Source organism: Cibotium barometz, chromosome 24, assembly GCF_041138505.1.
Source record: "Cibotium barometz isolate CiBa-2024 chromosome 24, ASM4113850v1, whole genome shotgun sequence".
Classification (NCBI taxonomy): Eukaryota; Viridiplantae; Streptophyta; class Polypodiopsida; order Cyatheales; family Cibotiaceae; genus Cibotium; species Cibotium barometz.
The window spans coordinates 1,071,462-1,080,270 of NC_141069.1; the positions used below are offsets into that span (position 1 = coordinate 1,071,462).

The 8,809-nt window shown below is 41.4% G+C and overlaps 1 protein-coding gene across 2 annotated transcripts; it reads left to right on the plus strand.

The window, feature by feature from the left end:
• The first annotated feature begins 4,269 nt into the window (after nt 1–4,269).
• On the plus strand, nt 4,270–6,018 carry LOC147624779 (protein TIFY 6B-like). 2 transcript variants are annotated; one of them, XM_086818846.1, is made up of 7 exons: nt 4,270–4,663; nt 4,793–4,892; nt 5,026–5,113; nt 5,200–5,431; nt 5,553–5,610; nt 5,714–5,769; nt 5,859–6,018. In XM_086818846.1, exons 1-6 carry the CDS (start codon nt 4,498–4,500, stop codon nt 5,748–5,750), a joined length of 681 nt encoding a protein of 226 aa, XP_086674972.1. In that variant the 5' UTR covers nt 4,270–4,497; the 3' UTR covers nt 5,751–5,769; nt 5,859–6,018. The 2 variants fall into 2 exon arrangements, with proteins under 2 accessions (XP_086674972.1, XP_086674971.1); XM_086818845.1 differs by having other exon boundaries at nt 4,271–4,663; nt 5,714–6,018.
• The last annotated feature ends 2,791 nt before the right edge of the window (nt 6,019–8,809 follow it).

The following is an 8,809-nucleotide window of genomic DNA, read 5'->3' on the forward strand; positions in this document are numbered from 1 at the left end:
ATTTATCAACACAAGGGCAATATCTAACTCCGTTACAAGGCAGAATTTCACCTTCTTCTACCAGTGTCCTTCTTAATGAGGATGTGAATGGCTTATGATAGTGAGAGAGAAAGAAAAGGGGATTAAAGAGGAACTTAGCCTTTGCAAGGCTTTGATACCATGTCAAAATTGTGGGGAGTATGCACAACAGAAGCAATAGCATGGTTGTGTGAACAAAGTAGTATTAACCAAAAGACTAGTTGCTTGTAAATCTATGATTTTCAACAGTATAGTAAATAATTGCCTAATCCCTTTAGTAAATGAAGTCCCATAAAGGTGTTGAGTGTGTGGCTTGAAGGGTTTTGCAAGAAGTTGAGTAGATGGGGAGAAATCAACAAGTTAATTTTGGCCACAAAAGAGGAAAAGAGGATATGATCAAGATTAATGCCCTATTCAAGTTTTTTTTACATTAATATGTTAGGGTTTGGCTACTACACACTAGGAAAGGCTCATGGAGAAAGGGGAGGCTCTGATACCGTGTTGAGAAACATGAGTACCATGTGCATAGCTATGGTGATGGAGGTGAGTTGTGCTAATCCTACACTAATCTAGTGCGATTAGAGTGAACTAATCTAAGGTGGGTGTAACCTAAGTTTACTCATGTTTATAATAAATAGACTAAACTAATTAAACACAATAAGGTTACAAGATTGAGACTTGTACTCATAAAAGAGACTTGAGAGCTTGCTTTATATTTCATTGCATAAAATGGCCCCCTTTTATATGAAGAGGTACACACTTGGGCTTGTATATAAATGTGGGATAATTCCCTTTGCTCATGTGGCTTCATATACTAGATTTTGCTCTTGCTTGGCCACTCATTCTCACTCCCTACCTCTTCCTTATGCTCAATGACACCACATTTCTTAACACTTGTAACACTCTGGAGTTTGAAGCTCGATGTGGACAACTCTCGTTGGTCAGGAAAATGGTGATGGTAGGTGGGTCTTCTCAAGTGCTAGCTAGTATCTTTGCAGTTGCCTCGGCCCTCTCCTATGAGATGGCATGTAAGCAACCAAGTTTTAATGACACATGAAAGGTAAGCTCTCTTCACTTCGTTAGCTTTGAGCTAGTGAGCATGGTAGGTTTGGGCTTTCCAATGGTGTCCATGGTATAACCCACATCATCCATGCACCTCTAGTTACATATTTGGATGGGCCATATAGCCCACATCACCTAGATAACAATCAACCTTTAAGGTACCTTGAAAGCTCTTCAAAGAAAATGTTTGCTTCGACTCTAAATCAATACGAACATAACCTCACCATGGCTAATGCATTAGCCATGAAGAAGCTCAATCTCTAAGTATCAAGATATGAGATCTAGGAATAATATCTTGTTGTGTTGGGACTGTCATTACCCCACTCAAAACATTCAATGATGGTCTTGGCACTAATTCCACGAATGAAAAGGTGCGAGCCACTTACCAACCGATTGAATTTGAAGGGACTAAGCGACTTCCAAACTAGAAGGAGAGTCTACACATGAAGAATTTCTACATCACATATACCTTTCATGCCACCTCAGTAAGCTACCTACCACTAGGGCTACTCAAAGCTTATCACCAATATGCCTTGCATTTGGTTTGGATCTATCCTGAATCTACTACTTAACATTACATGCCAATATCACATATCCTCGATGATCCACACCTCTCTGACCCGACAGCAAGCTTCACTACCAACCAGGGTGATGCAAGGATGCTATCACCATTAGGAAGGGGGATATGTTAACCACTTCTCTCATTAACATGCTTTCGCTTACCCATCTTGCCTTAAGACGCTTTGCCATCTTACTTGCTTGAAGGGGCTCACATCTTTTGTAAGACGGCTCTTGCACATATAAAGTGACCTTGCCATGTCAAAATGAGGGACGTTTAAGAACTTTACGTATACACCTGCTTAAGACTAGTAGTAGTGGGCTGGTCCATTTTCGTTAGCTTAGTGTGAAAATTAGTCACTTGTATAAAAGTCAATTTTAACAATAAGCAATATACATTTATTCCCTTCCAATAGAATACTCATGAGCTATTCTCATCTCTACTCTTGCTTTCTTCTATGCTATTGGATTTTTGCATGCTAATAGATGGGTTGCTTGATGAATAGGTTTGCTTCTTCTTCATCCGACTTTTGTGAGAGAGAACTATCATGAAGGTCATTCTCTTCTTGGCTCCATTTAGGCATAGAAAACTCTTCCATTTTCCCCATAGCTATGGAGCATTCCAGTGTGACAACACAGTGAGGATACAACGAACAAGCTAGTGTACTTAGAATAGGGAATTGCATTTGCGAACTGGAAGGCAAGATATGAAGAACGAGCTAGTGCACTCACAGTGGGGGGAGTTGCCTTTGCGCCTCGAAAGCAAGGCCCAATGAGAGAGAGAAATGAGTCCATGCTTCAATGGTAATGGGAGAGGGAGAATAAGCTGCGATGTTCATAGAGGGAGAAGCACAACAATGCAGAAGCAAAGAGACATGTGGAATCTTGTTGTAGGCTAGAAAAGGAGACGAGTGTGAAAATCTTCGAAAAACGAAGACCCTCGCAACTCTGATGCTGAACAAGAAATTTACTCTACCTTAAGGAGAAAACCTAGGGAATTTGGCATATTCCAACAATATTAGTTGCTTTTGCTCGGAAAACAAGTTGGGGCCTAGCTATTGGACTTATTAAACTTGAGATTCGAGCCAACACATAGTGCTATTAATGTGTTAATTCTTTAACCTAATAAAGAAGCAATGGGGGTCCTTTAAAAAACCCAATTTGTAGTGATTCTTTGTCCGATTGAAAATGAAACTTCAGAATTGATATCTTTATTTTCAAGGAACAAATATTATTGGTAATTTCTCTACTTTCAATAATAACATCTCAGTAACTTTAAAGCATCAATTGGTTAAAGTGGATGACTTGTAGCCCAAGGTAATGGGTTCGATCCCCAGGTTGCCTACATTGCATGGTGCTACCTTGTACCTCCTAAACCCGTAGGTGTGTGTGTTTGTAAGAAGGGTATGCAGACCCTCATGTAATAAAAATCGTCGAACTTAAAAAAAAAAAACTTTAAAGCATTGATTGGTTGAAATAAACGCACTCCCGCGTGCCACAACCGGGGTCTGGTAGAAATACGGGCATCTAGGTTGGGAGAATAGCTTGCCAAATTACTATGGCACATTGGAATGGAGTGGAAAACGGGCGACACACGGCACACGGCCCAGGGGTGACGGTACATAGCCACAAGTTAGCAGTGCTCGAGAAAAATGTGATGGGAACTAAAGCTGACGACGCAGGGAACACGAGGCAATAACAACATATGTAGAAGAAGAAGTTCTTTTCCTCTTTTTCTATAATTTTCTTTTGTCTCCTCTTGCTCCTCCTCCCTCCAAGAAGCACTACAATGATATGCTAGCATGGTTGTGTGAACAAGTAGTATTAACCAAAAGACTAGTTGCTTGTAAACCAGTGATTTTCAGCAGTATAGCAAATAATTGCCTAATCCCTTTAGTAAATGAAGTCCCTTAAAGGTGTTGAGTGTGTGGCTTGAAGGGAATTGCAAGAAGTTGAGTAGATGGGGAGAAATCAACAAGTCAATTTTGGCCACAAAAGAGGAAAAGAGGATACTTCCAATAATAACATCTCAGTAACTTTAAAGCATCAGTTGGTTAAAGTGGATGACTTCTAGCCCAAGGTAATGGGTTCTATCCACGGTTGCCTACATTGCATATGGTGCTACCTTGTACCTCCTAAACCCGTAGGTGTGTGTGTGTTTGTAAGAAGGGTATGCAGACCCTCATGTAATAAAAATCGTCGAACTTAAAAAAAAAACTTTAAAGCATTGATTGGTTGAAATAAACGCACTCCCACGTGCCACAACCGGGGTCTGGTAGAAATACGGGTATCTAGGTTGGGAGAATAGCTTGCCAAATTACTATGGCACATTGGAATGGAGTGGAAAACGGGCGACACACGGCACACGGCCCAGGGGTGACGGTACATAGCCACGAGTTAGCAGTGCTCGAGAAAAATGTGATGGGAACTAAAGCTGACGACGCAGGGAACACGAGGCAATAACAACATATGTAGAACCTTGGCAACTTGGCCCGTGACTAACGGGCCCGGCCAACTTTTACACATGTTGCCGTGAGAACATCGAATGGATTACATGTGCACAAATATGTGGCGAGTCACGAGGCACACAGTGGCAGTACTCATGATCACAGCATTGGCATTGCTTAATAGCAGCATCACTAGCATTCCATTTCAGAATATGTCGGACGAAACATTAGACTTGCTCATGCGTCTATCTTCTCCTTCTTCTTCTCATCGTAGTTATATTTCCGGTAACTGTGCGCGTTGCTCCGACTCCGGCCCGCGATCAGAGAGCCTTCCTCTCCTTGAAACGCACCTTCTTCTTCTCATCGTAGTTATAATTCCGGTAACTGTGCGCCTTGCTCCGGCGACTCCGTCATGGCCCGCGATCAGAGAGCCTTCCTCTCCTTGAAACGCACCTTCGAGCAGATCAATGATACTAGTGCAGCTGTGCTGTCACCAGCTCCACCGTCCCACCATCTCCACAACCTCCATCACCAGCCTTCTTCTGTCAATGTGAGCGTGGACTTGCAGCTTGCAGGAGGTATTTAGTCTCGTAATCTTGCGTAATTTCATCGCGCTTAATTGTTCTAGATTATCCCAACTAATGACGTCTGATGTGAATTCGTTAAAGAGCTTGCAATGTGCCCTGTAATTAATATTTCCTAAGCAGGTGGAGTGCGGCGAGAGAAGAAGAGTCTTGCAGATACGGCGCCTACTATCCGCCCTCTTTTATTAAAGTCTTTCCCGCCACAAGAGACTACCGGCCTGAGGTGTAGGCTACACAACTTTAATTAATATAACTTTAGTGAACGAGGACTCCTCTTTCTCTAATCGTTATGTTGCAAAACACATAACTGACCGAATATATTTAATGAAAATGCATAACTGCCGTATATTGTGTAGGCATCCCACCACCCCCGTCAATCAAGCGCAGCTCACAATCCTCTATTCTGGCATGGTGCACGTTTACGACGATGTTGCAGCTGACAAGGTAATTTATCCTTATGGTAGAAGTTTAAGGTAATTTATGGCTTAACTAGTGTAGCGTTCATATTTATCAATTACGCTTGTTGGCAGGCACAAGCCATCATGCTTCTTGCCGCAGGCAGTGCTGATCAGTCACCTATTACTGTTAGTAACTTCGTAAAGCCTGCTGCTCCATATTTTGATTCGAAAGTAGCTTTCAGCGCGGAAAATACAGGACTCAATATTACGAACTGCACAAATCTGTCGTCTCCGCCCTCTCACAATATCATCAATATATCTGATGCGAAGCAAGTCGAGCCACTTATCAAGCGATCGCATATAGGTAATATAACTATCACGAATAATGTTTAATTACTGCAGATAGATCATGTATTGCAAATAAGAGCAGTTGTATCTCCTTAATATTAATCAATGGATTTTAATTGTTCTTTTGGATAACACAGAACTTCCATACGCTAGGACGGCATCACTTGCTCGGTTTCTGGATCAAAGAAGAGAAAGGTAAAAGACGGTCTTCTTTTAAAATAAAGGATTTTTTCTTCCCTGTCAAAGCTAGATTGTGAACTTATTAAATGTATGCTTTTCATGCGAATTTTTTCTGAAGGGTGCAAGCATTAAAGGCTGAAACTCGGAAAGGATAATGATGAGGTCGAGGAGAACCAGAGGCCGCGAAGCCTCACCAAGCAAGCTAAGAGGCCCTCTCTCTGAGTTAATATCGATGCCTTCTCGCATCGTTAGTTAATTAATCACATCGCGACAAGGCCAGCTAATCAAATCTTAAAACGGTGCAAATACCAGCTAATCAAATCTTAAGCGGTGCAATTACAAATGGTGTAGGAGAAGCTAGCCTGCCTGACTAGTTTCGTTGGGAACTGTATTAGTATATAAATGACATTTGAACTTATCTGAGGTTTTGGTTTACACGCTTAAAAACGAGCTTGCTAATTAAAAAGCGGAAGTACTCAGGTCTCACACACGTAACACAAGTACTTATAAAGTCGTGGCGGAAGGGTACCTCTGTGCGCTGCGTCACAAGATTCAGTACCCACTGGCAGTCACTGCATATCGCCGCGAAATCTATTATAGTAGTCACGTTGTGGTGGGTAACTTCTTATACAGAGTCGTGTGAGTTGAAAAGACTTGATATTGGCCGTCGTTGACACAGAAGTTGTTACTTATCACGTCGTTGAAACAGGAGTCGTTACTTATCACGGCTCTTCCACCACGTCGTTGTCTCCAACCACGTCGTTGAAACAGGAGTCGTTACTTATCACGGCTCTTCAACCACGTCGTTGTCCATGTTTTTTTTTTCTTTTTTAAAACAGACTGAACAGGAGGGACTATATTATAACATAACGGAATACAAAAAGCTTTTTAAACAGAAAATTGTGGAAGTTTGGAGGAGGTAGCGATTACAATTAATTAAAACATCATTAGCAGAACATTAATTGATAAGCATTAATTAACTGTTACTCAGATCGTTCGCCATCGCTTAGAAGCAAGAGTCGCTGGTAGTTGATGAATCGTTGTTGATTGATTGATGAGAGAATACATTTATTTATAGTTATTGAGTTGTGCCTCTTCGTGTGTCCGTTCATTGCTCACATGCGTTCACACACTTGCGGGCATTATAGCATTAATTCCTACACTCCCCCTTAATGCGAATGTCCGCATAAGGGTAAGTGAGAGCATGCTATGTGTCTATAGTGATGTATGTATTGTGAATGCATGAGACATGATATTTCGTTTACATCATGAGTGAACAATTGAATGTGGTGAACAAGGTTAAAAAGTATATGAGTGTTGATGTCGATGTTGATGATGACGATAACAACTTTAGGTACTCCATTTGAAATAATGATGTCGGTGATGCTTTATAGCCGCAACACTTTGATTCTCTTTGTGAGCTTGAACCATCCATTGAGCTCTCCCCCTCAAGCACATAAAGGGAATGAAATGTAGTTGCATTTGTACATGTCAAAAGAGAAATTAATATATGAGTATGAGTTGAATGATCAAAATATATATGTGTGAAACGATGTTATTTACAAGTGTGTATGTACAATTAAGTTTAATTTGTCATCGCTCAGAGGCTACATTAAGGTAGCTTGTCAAAGACAGTGGTATTCTTATTAAGGATATAGCGTCACACCTATTTGTCCTTTTTAAGAGAGATTTTGGGTGACCTTTATTAACACCCTTTTGTGTTTCCATGCCTCTTGGGCTTCGCCACTTTCGGCGTTTTAGTTTGTGTTTTTTTTTTTCTGGGATTGGCCACGTGGGTGCTGCAGTCACTCCAATGGGCTCAATTGCCTCTTTGGGCATAGTTATTTCCCTCTTGGGGATTCGTAATTCCCTGTTTGGGTTGTTGTTTCATGCCACTTTGGGCGTTTAGGGTGGACGATTATATCACCCATAATTTTGTTTTAATATCATACCTCGTGGGTGTGGCCAACACTCCAACGGGTTGATGCCTCTTTGGGCTTTATTATTATTATTATTTTTTGGTCTTATTTGTTTGCCCAGGTCTTATATTAGTGTCCGTTGTAGGACGGACCTCTTTGGGTCTATTTACGGGTCACTGTCCATTGGTAGGTCTTTGCCTTTTTGTGGGTCTTTGCCCATTTGTGTTGTTTATTTGTTTGTTTGTTTTTTTAAAAAATCATCATTATTATTATTTGAAAAGTTTTTATCATTTTTTTATAAAATGTTATGTGTGCACGCAAATAGCCTGAAAGTGTAGGCATGTTTGCGCTCATGAATAGCCTGAATTTTTAGGCATGTTCATGATGTGAGTGAATTATTAAATATAAAGTTAATTTTTGATTGATTATAAATAAAGTATTGAGTGTGTGTGTGTTTTATTAATATTTATAATTATCGTTAGGGCACGTGGTGAGACCGTAGACTTGAGGAAGAAGCACGGACGTTTTGTGCCTGCTTCGTACACCGAGGCCCATTGACAAGCAAGTGATGGCCACGACAGAAAGACGAAGGACACGACAATACCAATGATACGGGTGTTGTGCATGCACAAGAGATAGTGGGGTTGGCGTGGGATTGGCACAGAAGCGTAAAAGGATGGTTGGCGCTGCTTTGAGGGGTTGTTGGCACCCTTAAGAAAAGGCTTAATAGCCAGTTTGCTAAGGTAATGCAGCACTGACACAAGCGAAGGGCTGGTGGATTTCACAGTAATGGATACAAAAATGGGGTGTAACGGTGGCGTTATGACCAACGGTGGTGGTGGCTTTGGCAATAGGGGCAGCGTGGGCATCCAAGGCGCCGATGGAATTGCGTTGCTTTGAGATGAATACGCTTCTTTTGTTGCTCTAAGGTAGGTGAGAGGAGGCGAAAGCCTAGAAATGCTGGTGGGCTGCAAGCACGCGATGGCGGGATGGTGGTGGTCAATCGTGCAAGAAATTTTGGTTGGCTTGCGAAGGTGGCAGAGGCGATGCAGGCCCACACAGGCTCTCCAGAAAAGCAGGCGATGATACCATGTGGAAGTTTGGAGGAGGTAGCGATTACAATTAATTAAAACATCATTAGCAGAACATTAATTGATAAGCATTAATTAACTGTTACTCAGATCGTTCGCCATCGCTTAGAAGCAAGAGTCGCTGGTAGTTGATGAATCGTTGTTGATTGATTGATGAGAGAATACATTTATTTATAGTTATTGAGTTGTGCCTCTTCGTGTGTC